The sequence below is a fragment of the Chelon labrosus genome, assembly GCF_963514085.1.
Source record: "Chelon labrosus genome assembly, chromosome: 10".
Taxonomy (NCBI): domain Eukaryota; kingdom Metazoa; phylum Chordata; class Actinopteri; order Mugiliformes; family Mugilidae; genus Chelon; species Chelon labrosus.
Window position 1 is genome coordinate 23511561 of NC_140360.1, and position 19359 is coordinate 23530919.

Genomic DNA, 19359 nt, shown 5'->3' on the forward strand with positions numbered 1-19359 from the left:
AGAAGCCATCAGGTATGAACAGGCAGAGCCAGCTAGTCCTTGCCAGCTGTTAGATTTGGAAGAGTGATCATTTGGATAATTAGGGGAAGGAGGGGGGATCACTTTTTGCAGGAATTCACATCAATCAGCCTGGGCTGAAACACTGCAATCCATTGCTCCTCTCAGCCAGTTAAGGGTGGCCACCTTCTACAGATCACTATGGATCCCTTCACTGAAGAACCTCCAAGTCTTATGGAAGCATTTTAGTCATCTAGTGAGAAAACGCTGTGAATAATATTCTACTCTCCTTGCAGTGCATGCACTGTATAAGAGCAAATGAAAGTAAAGTCAAGGGTTTATACATGAGGATTACCTAGAGCACCCTGTATTATAGACAGATGTAACATATAACAGTAAGTTAAATGATAATTTCACAAAGCCTATGAAGAATTAGGATATTTAGGTTTGTTGGAGTACAGTACTTGACCTTAGGACATTTAAGTACCAAATGTTCCTGACTCCGTGTCCCTTGCTCCTGCAGTAGTAGTACAGACACGTCAGAGCACACACTGGCCTGTACTTGTTGGAAATCAGGGCAACATGAGGCCAAAATCTGCCCTGCCATCAGCAGCCTGTTGTTCTGATTAATCTTGGCAAGGAGGGCAGAAATCACCTGCCGTCTTGTGTTCCCATCAGCTCGGGAGCTTCGGCACTAGTCTGTTTCCACATGTCAGGAGAATGTTCCAAGGCACTCGCCAGACCAACGGGGGCTCTCTTTTCCACACTGCCCTGGATTATTCATTTTTCCTCCTCCAGGCAGCTACATAATTTCTTCCCTCAGTTTCCTCCTCCTGTGTCCACCAAAGTTAAGGATCTATCCAAGATGGCTTAGAAAGGCTCTCTGCTCCCCACAGCCATGTGATGGGACATTAATGTTGGTGAGTTAATGTGAGTGGTATCCTCCTGACCTTCAGTTAAGATAACCAGCAGCCTAACTCATGACTTTGCTAGTATTATTTAAGTTCAGGATAGTGAAACACATACAGATTGTAGTGTAATCCCTAATTTCCCCACGGGGATGAATAAAGTCCTATCTTATCTTAATACTCACAAGACATGCTGACGCAGAAACAATTTACCGTTAAACCGTAATAAAATATTTAACAATGTAAGACCAAATAAATATTTTCCTTAGTTTAAATGCAAGTGAAACTAATGGGACATATCCTCACATACATCGCGAAGACATGGTTGGCTGAACGCTTGTCACCATTTCTCAAAGCTCGCCGTGATTGGCTCTTTAAGGAACGCGGGCGTGACGTCACTGGGAAGCGCCGAACTCTAGTTTCCAAAGTTTTATATGTGAAGCTATGGATAGCTGATGGACAAAAGTGAGTTTCTGCCCCATTAACCGCCTAGAAAACAGGTAAGCGACTGATTAGTCGTTAATCACACCCATACTGAAGCAAAGTTCCATTCTCGACCTTAAGGAACCGTTTCTCGTTATCCTCTTACTGTGCACCGAACCTCAGTTTCAAGCACAGAAGCTATCACGTTAGCCGCTAATGATGCTAGCCCATGTTTAGCTTCGCGACGAATAATGACCTCCCCTTGACCAACTGAGTAGCGAATAGTTATCGTTTGTACTTTTATATAATTGACGCTAAACTGTGTGGCATTTCAGTGAACAGAGCAGAAGTTAGCTGTTTGAACGTCCGCGCTAGCCTAACTTAAATTAGCATTATCGTTAGCACAGTTGCTTGTGCTAGCTCTCGAACCTTGACAGCCATAGATGTAAACACCGGCACGCCCCCTTTCCCTCGCAGTGGTGGCGGTTTTACGTTTTACTGTTTATCCACTTTATTTCTTGCAATATTTGGAAACAAAAATACCTGAATGACAAAGTCAGCCTTTGACGTGTTGGCTGTTCAAATACTGTAATTGCAGTCAGTAATAACTCCTATTTATGATGGCTGTATGGGTGTGTTTGTGTGTGTCCAGTCCTAGGAACTTGTAATTGCATGAATTTCATAATACTATTAGTTTAGATGGAAATGAATTGTTTGTGTTTTTGTACATGGCCACTGACAAGAGCTAATGTTTCATAATGACATAAACCGCTAAATTAAAACATACTTAACAGAAATGTCTTTATTTGTATCAACTAAAAGCAATGAAATTAAGAGTGCTTCCAGCTGTAGATATTATCAATCGTGGCCACATTTTAAAATAAGCTCACCATTATGTACAGAATAGAGTATGTATGTATGCACATATCAGGAACTATTCATCAACTATTGTCCCTTGTCACTCTGACTCAGTTTCCTCCACTCAGGCAGGACAATTGCAGGACAGCAAACATGTCTCTTTTCTCTTTTTTTTACTGTGTCATTCTCTTCGTTTAGATGGATGACATTAATGTATTACACCACAGATGCCTCCTGAATCTGAGGCGTCGAATCAGAGATATTGGGGATGGGCGCCCAGCACAGGAACGGTACATGAGATTGCAGAAGGATGGAGACATGCTCAGGTCAGCTTGTTTTTTTTTTTGTTTTGTTTTTTTAACTTGCCTGGCCGGAGGTTCTGCTGAAGGGATTGATTAAGAAGTGATTCAGGACTTCCAGAGTACGAGTCATGGTTCGCTGTTGAGTCACAGTGATCTCGGGTCTCTTGTTTAGACAAATCGTCCCAATGACTTTGTTAGATAAGTAAATATATTATGGATTTGGAAGAGAGAGCGCTATAATATCAGATCAATACTACTTCACAACTTGGCACATATCGTGAGGTAAGGTATTGATTAGATCAGCGTGAGGATATTTGTAGTGACTGGCCTGTTTGAGCTTGTTTCTAGCACATGTTTTAAGTGTAATTATATAAAAGGCAGACTGTTCAGGTCAGCATAACATGAAAAGTGTCGAGTTTTCCTCCATAACCTGTGAAACATTACAAACCATGGCCCCGATATGTTAAACTGAACAAAACACAACACAACACACACACAACACAAACCTTAACAATATAATTTTGAATCTAAAATCACTAATGACACGAGAAACTTTCACATCAATTGTCTCACAAGTAGTAGTAGCAGTAGTAGTAGTAGTGGTATAGTTTAATTATTATAGTAATGTAATATAAATGTTATTAGAAATCTGTAAATTTACCAGTATCTTTAAAATACACTGACCTGGATGTGTAACTGAAGGCTGTTCCATAACAAAAAAAATAAGCATCTGGTCTTATTCTTCCCAAGTCACTACCAGTAAGAACTGGAAGGGATGCTTAAGAGAAACACTGAGTAATATAATACTGCATCACTTGTAGTTTGTTTGTACATTTTAGCCCTGGTTGATTTGCAGACACCTGTGGTTACTGGTTGTGCAGAAACTGTGTTTTAATATCCGAGGTCTCAGAATTCAGACGACAGCAAAACAAACTATTGTTGTTTTGATTCAATGTGTGTAAGGCAATAATTTCCATTTTCCACCATTGTGTGAGCAATCTGATTTTATGCTGCACACAGCATGAGTCTGTGAGCACATTCAGTGTTGTTGCTCATTCTTTTCCCATTACTCTGAAATGTTTCAAACTGGTTCACTGTCAAAAAGAGGTTGCTGTCTTGTTTTTTAGACACATTTTTGATGATTAAGTGCTTGCTTGCTTGCAAAACACCGTGCCTTTGCTGTGACTACTTCATAATAAAAGTTAGCTTGTGTTTTGACAGTAAATGCTTGCAGCAGTATGAAATGTTCAGATTTTATTAGCAGCAGTCTCTCTGAACCCATGATCTGGCATTCTGCACTCATATCCAGATCGGCGTGTTTATGCTAATTACATTAGCAGTAACTTAATACAACATTTTCACTAAAAAGACACCCAGGTCATAATAATGCAAATATGTTATATTGCGATACGTTCTTCAGTGGGCCACAGGCTCAGTAACCATTGTGTTACTGCATTCAGTGACGGTTAGAGACAGACATTTTCTGTTGGTGACAGAATGATGAAGGAGGTCAATTAATGCTGGATCTCTTTATTAAAACAACAATAGTTTGTTTTGTTGCTGTCATAATGATGTGTCCTGTTCTATTAAACCAAATCTGCTGTTACCTCCAGTAACTACAGGTGTCGCCAAACCGACCAGGAATGAAATCTTTGAGATGGCTGCTTTAAATTTAGTTGTCAAATTACTTTGCCAATCACAATAGACGTAATCAAAACAACACTGTGTCAGTGGCAACATGAAAAGTTTCCTAAGAGAAAAGTTCTTTGTCTTGTTCTGTGAAACGGGAAGTTTGCTAACAGATTTTAACAGACTGACGGGAGCGTGTGTTATTGAGTGTTTTCATAAATATGAGATGCAAAAGGCTTTCAACCTCTTTGTTTTAATCTTAGTTTTATCCAAATTCATTTTATCTGTTGTTAATACTTCCCATTGGATGTCTAATTTCTGTGGCACATGTTGCTGCGTGTCTAGTGTGTGTCTGTGAAATGAGTTGTGCTTCTGATTGTGCATGCAGCTATTGAACCAACTGCAAATCACCTATTGTTAACCTGTAATTTCTTCTCTTTAGTTACCAAGGAAACTCTGAAGAAGTGGGTTGCTATGTGGCTGGCCATCCTTTATCAAAGGGAAATTGCTACTTTGAGGTAAGCCACAGTGATAGTGATGCTGTAAGTCAGCATTGTTGTTTTTTGTCCTGACTGAGATGCATTAATTGAACTATGGCTCTTCAGTTTTACTTGTTAGTTGACATGATTGTTAGTTGACAGACTGTTGACTGCTTTTTGTTTATTGTAAAAAGTTGATAATCCTTAAAAATATGGGGGCTATTGAAATGTCAAAGGGAGGAGTTATTCACAATATGATAGGCCACATACCACATACCGTCGTCCCTGCTTGTGCCCAAGATTGCTTTTCCATCCAGCCAGCAATTTTATCCCCTGGAATCCCATTGCTGACAATTTTCTCAACTTCATATTAAATTCTAAGTGCCCCCCCACAGTCCCAGTTCACCAGTGCAAAACCACTACCTCAAAAATGTCCTAGCTGCATTGGAATGAGCGATGGGGTGTGGGTTAGGTGGTATCTCTGAGTGCAAAGATTAGTCTAACACAGTGTTTTTGAGCAGACAGGCTGTCAGACTGGCAGCAGGAGAAAGTATTATACGTTTATTTAGCAAAGCTGACTTTATAGTCCGTTATGATCAGCACAATGGAGATTGTCTTGCTGATTTAGCACAGGAAAGTTGCAAGAGTTTAGTCATAAATAAGGTGCTGAGGGCTGCAGCTCGTTATTTATGAATCAGCTCATTGGTGGATGGTGCACGTCAGAGCAGGCCTTGTGACGCGTGGTCAGAGGGCAGGTGAGACGGGCGTATTTCCATGACTGGAAATGATAGACTCTACATTATCCAGTGAACCAACGTCATTCTGCTGGGCTCCAAATAGACCAAGACAAGACGACGTAGCATCAGAGCCCCATAGCTAGAGCAAGATTTCCTGTAAATGATTTGCTTCGCTTCACAAAAACCCAACACAGGCTTTGACAGGTTGTGAGTTGTCCCCGATACGTGCCAGATGTGACATTTCTTTTAAATCTGCTGTCAAAATCTAATCTGACCTCTAGATTGCACTCTGCTCTCCTTGGTAAGCAATTTTTCAAGGTAATAACATTTATATTTAAATGAAAATCACATTTGGAGCCTGATAGATCTGTCTGACATTTAAACTAGAGGATTTTACAGTGGCCATTACCCAGAGGTTTAAGCTACATTATTCTCCCCTCTGTGACGCACATGCTGTCAGTTTCCCAAATATCTCTAAAGTTTGGGAGCGTTTATTCAGATAAAGGTCAGGCTTCTGTCGACGTATGCGTCACTGCTATCCTCGTGTATCTTGTCCTGCTTTCACTAGGAATCCATTTCGCCTGGCTTGTCTGGTCTGCCACACTTTCTCCAGTTTTCATCATCTGCTCTTTCAGAGCCCTGCTGAACATCTGCGGCTTTCCTCTTGTTTTAATAGATTTATTTGAAAAAGTCCTACATAATGGTACATTGTGAGCACGTTCCTCTTCTTTCCTAAGTCATCTCATATGTTTTTGTTTTTTTTTAATTCATGTCAGACACACAAACAATATTTCAACAGTGTGAAAGTGGTGAAGTGCCAAGAATTAATTTTTTGAACCAAACGGGGATATGGAGCATTACCCTTGAGACTGGAAAGAAATCAAGAATCTTTAGTCAGGGAAACCCAGGAAGTTTGGTTTTGCATGCCGATAGCCGAGTGTGATTTGAGGTGCTTGGGGTGAAGAGAGAGGTGAATAAATAGAAAGGCGGCTCAGTGCAGAAGGACATCTGAGGAATTAGGAAAATTTAGAGGGACCTATGACTTGGAGAGATCACTGATAAAAGAGCAGAGCAAAAGCAGGCGCACACTTTATGTTATTATTCTTTATGTACTAATTTTAATGCTAAATGTTGGGAGAATAGTTGCCTTCTCAATCGGATTTGAATTGATTCAGATTCATCTATCTATCTATCTATCTATCTATCTATCTATCTATCTATCTATCTATCTATGTTTTATCGCTATGTTTTATTTGTTTCCTTATTTATTTATTTTTCATGTACTTACCAATATCAGTTTTGTACAGCCAGGAGGAATACTTCCTCTATGACAGCCAAGTTGGGTCAAACCCTGTCACCATAGGGTTGGATTGTGCTTAATACGGTAACACAGTTCACAGGAGGATAGGACAAGCCTTTATGAATCAACAGGGCAGGAAATATTGTGTATTTACAGAACATGCAAAAAAATATTTTTAAAATCGGATGAATATTGCACATTTATTAATTGGATTAGGGACAAAAAGAAACGGATCGGGACATGTCTAGTATCCACTCTTATTCTCAGCTCTGTTTTAGATCTGGGTCTTATATTGTATATGTTTAGATGTTTTCCAGCTGTTAATTTCTCAGTCTGCTATTGTGATTTTTAAGTTTTTTTGGGGTTTCATAAACTGACCCACCAGTTACTGCGTTCACTACACCCTCAGACGGCTGTGGGTCCGTGCAGTAGTCAGGCTACTGCGGGTCTCTCCCAAATGCCCAGACAGAATGAGGTCTCAGAGAGGCAGAGATTTACTAGGTGGGCTGCCTTTCCTAAGTCAAGTTTTCCATCGAAGGTGTAACGAGTGTAGGGTGTGTAAGTTTCACACAGTAAAATTTATGACTTGTGTTTTGATTTTGGTTCTCAGCTGTAAATTCATGCTGTTATTTTTAAAAATACCTTTTCATTTCACCCTCATAAGTGAGCAGTGGGTTAAATTAATGGTAACCGGTGCCACGTTTGTAATGACAGCGCTGTGTGTGTGTGTGTTTCAATTTGTGTGTGTGTGTAGGTGACAATAGTAGACACGGGGGTGAGAGGGACCATCGCTGTGGGCCTGGTGCCTAAATTCTACAGGCTGGACCACCAGCCTGGATGGCTGCCATACTCTGTAGCTTACCACGCTGACAACGGCAAGTAAGTCAAACCACACATCGTCTATACGCTACAGTTCAGCATTGGTTTCTTGCATGGTTTGGGGAAAATTGATTGTGGCCTGATACTGCTGCATCCACACATAACTTCTTCAGTAATTCCCCATATCTCTGTCCTTAGCTCATTTTTCACCAGCAGAAAACACAATGCACGAATAGCAATCTTGACCATGTGGCTCTAAACGCTATATTATCTTTTGGGCTTCATTTAACAGTTGTTTTCCCCGTTGATTCAATTATTGATATCCGTTTGATTTTAATTGATCATTTACACACATTACATTTACAGTTGTAGAAAATACATGTGTAGAAAAAAATTAAATCTTCAAGACAAAAACACTGAAGTTATATTAATAAAAAGTCTTTATGATATTGTATAACATAATATTGACGTAACATGACATTAGATAATGTTTTGCAATTAATTTGTGCTGGAATTACTTCTTCTAGAGATGCTGTGTGTGTATAGCTTCATATTTAAAGATGTATTTATTCTAATGGGATAATCTCACTTTAGAAGCATCCAGCTTAAGACCTGTTTCGTATTCCAGCATCTAAATTTCTTCTAATGATATTAATTTATGTCATGATCAAATTGTCAAGCCAGGCATTATAACCGTACTTGCATGGGATGGTAGTGGGTTTGATGTGTTCATGGGGGGGGGGCTTGGCATTGTTCAGCAGACGCACTGCGGATGGAAAAAAAGCCTGTATCAACATAACGAAACATGTCAAGTGAAAAGAGGATATGGTTATCAAACCTTTAAATTGCTGGATGTATGTCCTGTTCACGTTCTCAATCTCAATCCCACTGCAGTGTGACGTATGCTGCAGTGGGAGGGCCATATGAGGACTTCCCTGGAATTTGGCACTCAAGTTTCTTGTGAAGTGTAAATTACCTGGCCTGAACGATATTTTTTCTTGTTCTCGCTCCTAGCGGAGTATGTAACGCCTTTATCTCTGTCGCCCCAACATGTAGTTGTTTTTCTTTATCCAAAATTTGTCGCTATGTTTTCACCTCATACACTTGCTTGCTAGTTTATTCTCCAGTGAAAAGTAATGCATTCTCAGGTGATGATTCAACTGTCTGATTCTTTCAGAGGATGTAGTTTGCAGTGCTGTTAAACACAAAAGTGTTTTGGTTATTTAGCTGAGCCCAAAATTGGGTTGTCAAAATAATAGAAACGTGTCAATACAACACTATGCAATTCATTGGTTCTACAAACCACAGCCTTCAAAATGAAAATACAGTTGAATGAACAGCTTTCTCTGTTATTTTAAGCAAATACTGAATACCACAACCTTCATAAGGCTATGATTTAGTGCAGGATTGTTATATTAGAATACATTTAGAATACTTTCAGTATTATACATATTTGAACTGGCAAGTGGATGTGAGCACAAGTATAAATTCAGCTTTGAAAATCACACTGTCATTCCAGTAGCAGATCATTGGCATCATAAAATAGCATAACATTTGTGTTATGAAGACTTTAATCTCTTCTTTTAGGTTATATAATGGTAACCCCGTGGGGCAGCAGTTTGGGCCAAAATGTGCTCGTGGCGACCGCATCGGCTGTGGAATACACTCAGAAAACATAGAAGCAGGTTTAACAACAGTCTTTTTTACCAAAAATGGCAAAGAGGTAGGTGTTTTTAAATCTGAACAATATACTTACACCGATCAGCAACAACATTATGACCACCTGCCTAATATTGTATAGGTCTCCCTTGTGACTCCAAAAGAGTTGTGACTCATCAGAGAATGGACATGGGCCTTTTTAGGGCGTCCTGTGGTGTCTGGCAACAGAATGTCACCACGTCCAAAACTTTCCTAGCAGAACATTGCATTGACCACAAGGTGGTCAATGTTAGGTTTTAATGTTGTAGCTGATCTGTGTATATCAAACAAATGAAAACGAATCCAGCTGTTTGTATGTACGGTGTTGCTTCTTGACATTCATGTCCTGTCCAGGTGGGTTCAGTGGAGGTTCCTGTGTCGGCAGAAGGCCTGTTCCCCGCTGTAGGGATGCACTCCATGGGGGAGGAGGTGAAGGTCAATCTGCGGGCTGAGTGGTTCCTGGAGGATGATGATAGTATGATGATGGTTGACAGCCATGAAGATGACTGGGGACGGCTTTACGATGTCAGAGTTAGCGGCACGGTAAGGAGAAGAAAGAGCCATTTTGTTATTTCCTCTCTTAAAGGAGTACTCTGACATTTCAGCAACATTTGTACTTATCTGCTTTCAGAACAGAAATCACTGTCCTGTGTATTGTTTAGCCAAGCTTAGCACAAAGATTGCCAGTGCGTCTTGCTCACACTGTTAAGTATCTACATTGCCAGGCTGGGTTTCAGCTGTCTACGAGACGAATAGATGCAGGTCCAGTCATGGGGATTCCCTGATTAGTATTTCTTATAAGTGTATGTGAAATGCATTGAACAAAAAACAAGCAACTTGAGATCAGTCTTGGAAAATTCTTATACATGAAAAATAAAGACCAACGTGAACATGTGTGCTTACATGGAGCTAGAGCTATTTCCAGTCTATCAGCAGGAAGGTAACGGTCAACTATTTCGATAAATAAATTTCATGCGCTTATTTCTTAAAAAGTATACTAAACTGCTTGAATATATTTGAGTTTTTGACTAAACTAAATTATTTACTGCTATACAAGTAATTGGGTAACTGCAGCCCTACTGTAAACCACACATTTCAAGACAAAAAAACAAAAAAACCCTGTCATGCCATTTTCTCAGTTGAGCAAATGATTGACTAGATTATTAAGTGTTTTATCAGTGTTTTCTGTAGTGTTAAGCTTAATTATATGGAATACTTTTGTAAGTTGTTTCATTCCTTCTGTTGGGAGACATCATGTCATGTGAAAACAAACGCATGACATGTAATTTGTGTTGTTTTGGCATATGTCTTTTGAATGGGATAGATTATAGTGTGGTTTTTCTGCAGCTTGATTTTCTGTATGCTTGTTGCCATTTCCCTCTGTTTGTTTTGTATTCGTACAAGATCCTTCAACTGCCTGTGCTTTAGCAAATCCCTCTTTGTTGACAACTGTACTTTAATGCTCTCTGAAAGTCAGGGAAAGCGCAGAGACATCAGTCGAATCCTTTTCGTCTCAGCCGTTATATGATCTTGCCGTGACTGGATCTGGGTCAGCTTCGGAGTGTTTTTGCGGACTGCTTCATGACATCAGACATCACTTTCATAACAAGACATACAGTCGACTCGCAGTGAAGGCGTCAAGACTGTCAAGTCTGTTGTCTTTCATTACCTCTCTGCTACTTTGGAGTCTGGGATTATGCAACAGTTTGGCAAACTTGCTCTCAAATCTTAGGTACACAAGTAGGGTAGTACAACAACTTTTTTAAATCTACAAATAACATACCTCTGTCAGGCCTTGGTTGCCACATTATAATCATTTAATTTTCTTTTGTAATTTGCAGTCATAACAGTCCTGTGTTATTAAGCTCCTTCACATTCCGTTGATTCTGAGAATATAGGTGTTGAACAGAGAATGGAGTGAGCTAAGGCTGCAAGGACTTGTTGACATTTTCAAACACGTTGATTGCCTTAACTAATGGATTTGTGTTGAATTTTCCATCCCCAATTATGGCGGCTCCCTCTACCAGGAATCCCAAAAATGACAGAGAAAGTCTTAACCCGAATGCCGAAGTGTGAGAACCCTTAACCCTGAGATATCCAGTTAGTTGCACACCTGGTGAAAATGAACCAGCCCACCTTTATAGCACAGCTGCTAAGAGTGAGCATCTCAACAGAGAAGACCTGCTGGCTTCCTGATCTCAAAACAACAAGACAGCAGTATCAGACTGGAGTCCTGCAACCTCTTTTATTTTTATACAAGAACTCAACAAGGACTCTCTAGATCCGATGCTAATGGCTAGCATTGTGTGAAGTTTTTTTCTGCACATATTGACCTATGAATATAATTGATGTAGATTTCCATTAATGTGAAGCTCAAAGTGAGTGTATGAAACCTTGTACACATAAATAATACACCTTAATTTCCATTTAAATTCAGCACAAAAGTTAAACCACTCACTCAGCACCATCTTTGCTAAGTAATATAGACGGAATATAGTAAACTACACATTTGCTTATTAGGTCTACAGTGAATAAATGTGAACTTTTATGTTGAATAGCATTGTTGTGTAAAAGGTTATGTTTGAAATGGTTTCATCTTGTCATGAAGATTATGTCTGGAAAAAAAAGTTTAGCAGGGGAAGTTCTGTTAAATAATTCAGTGGTTAACCAAAGGATGATTCAACTACTCAGAAAATAATCAATAAATTAAGACAGATGAAACAATTGTAGCATAGAATGGACAGATTGAATACTCTAGTAATGTCTGCATGCTGCTCTCTTTTAAAGTTGATTCCCAGTTAGAGTTCAGGTTCCGGATCTGTTTTCTTAGACGCAGACTAAGTTATGATTCAGCAGTCTGAGTTAGCCGTTTGACTGGAGCTCATTGTTGGCAACAACTGTGTCATCAGGCATCGCATCACTTTACAGAGGTGATCTGAAACACCTTTGTTCTGTATTAGAGTGTGAGCTCTGTTAACACCCCCCCCCCAAACTTCAAAACATAACCGCAAGGCTACAGGCATGGACACAGACGAGATGAAGGCCACGCTGTGTGTGGGTTCTGTATGTGGCTGTATGATCACACTCCCACACATAGAGGCCATCATCCTTTCTGAAAGCAGACATAGGTCATAAAAACAAGAGTGCTGTGAGTGAGAAGGATGATTCAGCCAGCAGTCTTGCTTGCTGTCTCTCTCTCTTTTCTGTTTTTCTGGACTAAGGAGTGGCATGGCATGAAAAGTGTCGATGGAGCCAACTGCCTGGCAACCCACCAGGTTGTAAAAATTCAATAAGTCGAGTAACGGGACTCTAAGGAATCTTTTACTCTTTCTCATGTGGTTAGAGGTTTTCACAGCTGGGGTGCCCTGGCTTCACGGTCCGCTCAGTAGTCCGGCTGTGATTTCTTTGTGTCTTTCTTGCTTTTTTCTTTTTGGTTTCTCTCACGAGTAAGCAGCTATTAGCCCTTGATGGGTGTCATTGTCCACAAGGATTTTGTGTACACATTGTACAGACAGGGAAAAATGTTGGTTTCAGGTGCAACCAGAGGAACAAAAAGAAAGTGTGGCAGAGGAAATGAAAAACTATGCGGAGTGAAGAGCTTTGTCTCAAATTCTAGTAGTCTTAGAGTGTCAGGATTAGTATGAGGTTAGATTATGGTCTATGGGCAGAGTATTGAAATAACCTTGAGGTGGTCTCACTTAATGTCTCTGTTGGTTTTGACTTCTCTAATTTTCTTCATTGTGTGGTTTTTTTACCAGCACTGAAACAGTCTCAGTTTGCCTCAACTTTTCCAACTTGGCTCAGCTTTCATCTTTTCTTTTCTCCTGCAGTGTATTCACCCTCTCACTCTCTCCTCTCTATTTTCTTCTGTTTTATTTATGTTCTTTTCTTTTTGTCTCCTGTCCTCTACTCTCCCATTCTTTGTCAATTTCTCATTTCCTTTTCCCATGCCCTGTCTTGTCCCATGCCTCCTCTCCTCTGTCCTTGTTTCTTCTCATTTATCCTCCTTGTACTTTCATTGTCATCGTCTCCTCCCTTCCCCGAATTCTTATACTTTATCCTTATTTCTGTTCCTATTCACACCTCTTCTTCCTTCTCTATCTCTGTTTCTCCTCTCCCCTCCTAATCCTTTTTTCTTTTTGCACCATTGTTACTTCCTTATTTCCTTCTGTCTTCTGTCCTCCTTCACTGCTCCGTTCTCCTCTGAATCTCCATATTGTCAGTCCTCTCCTCTTTCTCCTCCTCCTGTTTGTCCCATCCAAACAAAGCGAATGTCGCTTTTGGTAAAATTTTCATTGCAGCCCAAAGCTGTGAGGTATATTTTAAAGAGGGTGGAAATATTTTTCCTCCTCCTCCTTTTCTCCCCACGTGTGGCTACGGAACAGATATTTCCAGTCTCTGTGGTTTCCGATGACTTACGGATCTATCATTTGGTTGCCATAGATGAATTACACTTCTCATGCTCCTCAGTGATTTCACCCAGCGGCACCACACTAACATTTGGTCAAAACATTGGAATAGTTTTTACAGGTTGCTATTTGTTAAGTGCGGATAATCACTGTTCTGCATGATGGTTGTCCTTGCTGATTGTTAAAAGTGGAGAGAGAGGACAGGATGACGGAAAAGATTGCTGTAAGATAAATGAGTTTTCTGACTGGTATGCTTTTGATGAGGCGGTACTGAGAAGTGCAAAGCCGCAGAATGCACAGAATACAATGGTGATGGCAGTGACTTGTCTGCAGCTAAATCTTTGCTTTTGTGAACTGTTTACATTACAGTAGGGGGATGGCCACTCCTGTTTAGATAGGTGGGTATCTGATCCTAGATTTCTGCCCACTATCATCATACTTACCTTGCCAAATATTTCCCCCTCCTGCTCAGTTCTGTCTGCTCACGTGTTTCTCTCTTTTATAACACTCTCACTCTTTTTCCTTGTCACAGAAATATTGCACTTTCATAATTCATCTCCGTTATCCTTGAGACGGCTCTGATAAAGTTGTCATAAAAGAAAACTTCTTTTCAGGGAGGTTACTGTTTTCACTCAGGCCTCTGTCTCTCTATTCTGATGAACCCCTATTTTGCCATGCTCGTTGTTCCTATCTAACGTTTTATTGCTCATCTGAAGGCCATTTTGTCTGGGTAATAAATATTCCCTCTTGTGGTTCTGTTTCAGTGGAAAACTGAACTAAACTGAGTGAATTCTTGTTTAATGGATCTACCTTTTATTGGCTTGGATACATCTATTAAAAGTTTCACTGAAAGCATTGTACGTGACGAAAATAGCTTTGTCATAAATCAAAATCTGCCTTCTAAAGTAGCTGGTACATTCAACTTATTAAATCTCCTAAACTGAGACACTTACAATAAAAACTTAAACCTGGCACGCACCAAACTGATCAAAGACCTACCAGCAACACAGCCTGAATGTGACATCGCCTCACATTGTCTGTGTCTGAGCCAAAAAGTTGCTCTTGAACACGCTGCAAAGACTACAGCCAACAGCCAGCTGGCACAAGCATTATGCACCTGCGTGAAAGAAAATAACTCTCTACCAGCAGGTGGCACTTGTCTGTATTCATCAATTAAAAGGGGAAACAGGAAGCCTTAGGAAGCTAGGAAAAGCTACAAACTATCACACAGAGCTGTCCTCTCCTGAAACGACGGATCGCGCGTTCTACAGTTTATCAATTCATTTTCAAGTTGTTGTGAAACCATAATTTCCTTTCTCAATCTCTGGCTCTCCAAGCTGAACAGCCAATCAGAGTGATGTCTCTAATTGAATCGTTCTGCCACCGATTCCACGTGTTAAATTGGGTGAAAAGCCGCTAACAAGGTGCAAACAGTGTGCCAACACACTGCCAACACTAGGACCAGTAAATGGCCAATCATCGGCTTGGTGTGTCACGGCCATATTTTCTCTTTCTTTTCTTTGTCTGGTTGTTAAACAACTTCTATACACATTTCTTATTTTTTAATGACCAAATACTATATTGTCATGGTTTTAGTAGCTGCACATCAGTTCACTGTTAGTTTTAGAAACGTGTAATATTACTGATTTGTAAGGATTTAAAAGAACACATCAGATTTGTCAAACCAGTAGCACTGCATTCAGTCTGACATCCTGGAAAAGAATAATAAAATACCTGTACACTCATCACACTGTCTTATGTCATTGGTTGTACATAGACTTTACAGTATTTCAGAGTAAACTTCACCCTAACAATAACAATAATTGCCTTAATCTGGCTGACATTTCAGTTGCAAAATAGAAGAAAATTGAGTTTTGATGGTATGTATAAATGAGAGAGATGCATAAAACTGATGGATTTACTATAACAGTTAGAGCCAGTCAAGTGTACTGATGTTGTGACAGGGCTCTTTCTGTGTTTTTGATGGAGCGCACAGTGCACTTGGAAATGAGGTTGGATTAAAATAATCTATTATCTTTACCGGCGGGTGTGTTAAGGGCTGGAATGAGTCATGACCGGTCACATCACCTCCTCTCCTCTCTGTTTAAAAAGCAGAAGTATCACAATAATTCCCAATATCCATAAAGTTGAATGTCTGAACAAATGACCTGCCCTACTTGTTTTCCCTGAGTCACAGTTTGCCTTTTTTGATGAAGGTATTTAGATCAGAATCGCAAGACTGGGCTTTACTAACAATTAGCAACATGTAGGAATTTAGCAATATTGTAAGCTTTACACTGTTGCAGAGCTTTACAGTGCCTGTTTATTCTCCCCTGACATCCTTTGAAGATGTTTGCAGTAGCTAGCAATAACTGATGCGTGTTGATGTGGATTTCGACCTCTGAGTAAAAATCCTTTTGTTTTCCACGTTCTCTCTGTAGGTCTTTGAAGTGCACTCAAAAATTCAGCTTTTCAGATAATTCAGCATGGAGATCAGAGAGATCACTCTGTTTGGCTGACCGTAGCGTACCAGAGAAACTGATGCGTTGAACGTAAACGAAACCAACAAAGTTCAAAGGGCATTTAGAAAACTCTTTTAGTTTTACATCTTCATCTTATCTAAACATTCAAATATACAAGTATTTCACAATGACCCGATCATCTAGAATGAATAAACTGAACTGTAGAGACCAGCTCTGTACGACAGTTAGTAGCTCTTCCCAGCTACTACTGCCACCTGCTGCTATTTAGAGTCTGTATGTGCTAGCAACTTTTTGGTCCAGACACAGGTGACGGGAGGAAACGTCACAGTCAGCATTCTTTGCCGGTAGTTCTTTGATGTTGGTTTGGTTTATCTGTAATAGAGAACATTTTTAAAAAGAAATTATAATTTCATTACTTAACTTTTCTAATTTATAAGACCTACTGTGATCCTCTGACAAATCAGGCCACTGTCACTATTCAAAAAGACTTGACTGATATGTGGGTTTTTGGTTTAAGGCTCCTTTTTAACATCAATAAATTAGTGTACCTTTGTACATGACCTGACAGACATTAAGAGATTTATTGTCTCTCCCTTTGTCTTGACATTCACTGGAAGGTGTCTTACGCAAACACATCATGCTTGAAAATAATCCACATGAATGATGTTTTTTGTGTGCTTGCCACCATGCCCTTGCTCTACTGTTTTTCTTGAGAGGAGACATTTGGCTGGCTTTTCAGTGTGTACGTGCGGCTCAGTGCGAACACGAGCCTCCAATCCTCTGCCTCCTGTTGTCACAGCAGTCGTTGTGCCCACCAACTTAATCCCCTCAGCTGCGGATGAGCGGGCCGACAAGTAAGTGGACAGCACCTGAGTCTGCAGTTATCAGTTTTCCCAAGTGTACTGTTGCACCCTCACCGCCCATATCTCCCTCACCTTCTCTTCACCACCGCCCTCCAGATTAAACACTCGGACACATTTTTGTGCTGTAAATGTACACTAAAGTCCAAGCCTTAAAAAAACAAAAAAAAAAAAAAAAAAAAACCACAAACACACAACTTGGCAACTTACTTCAGTATCCTCACCAGAGCATCGCCTTGTCTGCAGCAGGATAAAGTTTATGTGACTGTGAACCCCAGCTGCCTCCATCCCTGCTCTGTTCCTTGTTGTACCTTTTCCAACTGCCAGAGCCAGCTGTAATACCAACGCCCCTCTAAGGTTGCCTGCTTCCTTCCTTCCTCTGGGAACAATAGTCATGAATCCCAACATGACACTGCTGCTGGATGAAAGTTCACAACTTTCCCATCAAGTTGTTGTGGTTGCAGCCTTTCAGGAATAATGGTGGCACCATCATGGTTGCCTTTAGCTCTTTGAACTGATCAGCGTGAGAAAAGAGGAAACTAAAGGAGTAACTTAATTGAGGGAAAGTTGACGGACTGCGCTTAGGCAGGCTGGCTGTGGCAGGGTGGAACTGCGTCATACAAGATGGCTGGTTGGCTCAACACTCATGGAAATCCTGCTGTGGATGACCTTGAGATTTATAGTTGAGTGTTGAATTTTGACCATTGTTATCTAATCATATATCACATACGTGTGCTGTATCCACAGTGCTTTGTCTTTCTAGATACACGCCATGTTGCAGATTTTTAAACCCTTACTCACCATTTATTGTTGTAAATCTGATGGTCTGTAATGTATTTAAAAATATGGAAAGTTGTTGTCTTTGCTTGTACTATCTGTCTATAAAGTCAGACATAAAGTCTGCTTTGAATCAGCTGGAAAATTACATAAACCGTAGTGAGCTGGTCTCACTAAATTAAAGTAATTGTAAATGGTTTGGAGGCACACACTTCTGGCTGCAGATGTTGTAACTGATTCATTTGGGTCTTGTTTGAACCCTGATAACGATTACTTGTCATGAATATTTGATGAATGCGACCCTGTCTTGGCCAGGATGAGATATTTAATCTTCAATTGAATCCAATAAAATTATCCTAGTTAAATAAAGGTTATAATAATAATAATAAAAACACTTTCCCACATTGACCATGTTTACATTTTATCATTATCACATGAGCTAGATGTTCCCTTTTGGAAATAAGGAATATCTTGCTAGTTTGCAAGAAGAGGGTCTTTTATTAACTTCTTTAACATTGTCTTCACACTCAACAAACTCCACCAAACTCTTGTAGGAGACCAACAGTTCTTGCAGTGTCCAGTTGGTGTCTCCACTGCTGTTACGGCCCCAGAGTTTAGTTACATTTTTAATGTGTTCATAAATTACAGCAATGTTTTACATACTCTCGTTCAGTTTGGCTTTAACGCTGTTTCTCTGTCCAGTCGTTGTGCCATGCAGCTCATTTGATATCAGCTTTGTCACACAAAACTGATTGTAAGCTGGGTTTCTCTAGAGTTATATAGAGATTAACTCTGTGTTTGTGTGTCTTTGAAGGGCTAACACAAAGCTATAATTGTATTGTTAGGGACAGAGCAGAAGAACTGTATGTAGGCCACTCATTGTGGGATTTTAGAGAAGACGTTATATATTTTGTGTCTTTATTTGGTTATTTGTATTGTGCCTTTTCTCACTTTTCACTCATAACAAATGTCGCTTTCACATTTCTCTGTAATTTCACTTCATTTGCAATATCCCAGTGATGATTTGACTTGGTTGAGGCTTTAACACAGTGTTTCTGAAGGTCCATGCGAACTACAAAATTTGTTGTGGAGAACAACAACATGGACTCGTGTGTAGGATCTATTCAACATTTCCATCAAGCATGTTGTGTGTCACAAATAATTGGCAGATGAAGAAATGTAAACCATCCTGTTGAAAATATAATGTGCTCTTAACACTGTCTAGGTCTGGAGTTGTGCATGGTATTCCTAAAAACGGAGACAATACAGCAGGTGCTGTAGGTTACTAGGTCGAGATAAACTAAATTCAAATATGGATAAATGGTTTTGGGTTACTTAATCTGCTTGTCAGCTCAGGCCTTTCTGTGTAGTTAACATTTTCTCCACATGCTCCATCTTCTTACAATAATCAAAGACCTACATCAGGTTATTGGGTGTCTCTCAGTTGGCTATAGGTGTGAGTGTTGTGTTGATCCTGTGATGGACTCCCTATCGAGGGTGTACCAGGCCACTTGCCGTTTCCTGTAGCTCGTGAGTTATTGTATCTTAGTCCTGGATGGAACCTCTTTCAATGTGTAGTCTTTGGACAGTCGCACTTTTCTGTTATAAAACAACTTCCTCGTGTTCTTGTTTTAACTGCCACTAACCTACAGCAAAAGTTTGGCAGCATGAAGTAGAGTT

The 19359-nt window shown here is 40.0% G+C and overlaps 1 protein-coding gene across 2 annotated transcripts in view; it reads left to right on the top strand.

Moving 5' to 3' along the window:
• The first annotated feature begins 1282 nt into the window (after nt 1–1282).
• spryd3 (SPRY domain containing 3) overlaps nt 1283–19359 on the top strand; it is a 48467-nt gene continuing 30390 nt past the window's right edge. The window contains exons 1-6 of one of the 2 annotated variants that reach the window (XM_084553755.1): nt 1283–1405; nt 2385–2512; nt 4560–4635; nt 7388–7512; nt 9040–9175; nt 9505–9693. In XM_084553755.1, coding sequence (XP_084409881.1) covers nt 2385–2512; nt 4560–4635; nt 7388–7512; nt 9040–9175; nt 9505–9693 — 654 coding nt within the window. In that variant the 5' untranslated portion in view covers nt 1283–1405. The remainder of the gene's footprint in view (nt 1406–2384; nt 2513–4559; nt 4636–7387; nt 7513–9039; nt 9176–9504; nt 9694–19359) is intronic. The other variant, XM_084553756.1, reaches the window with a different exon arrangement.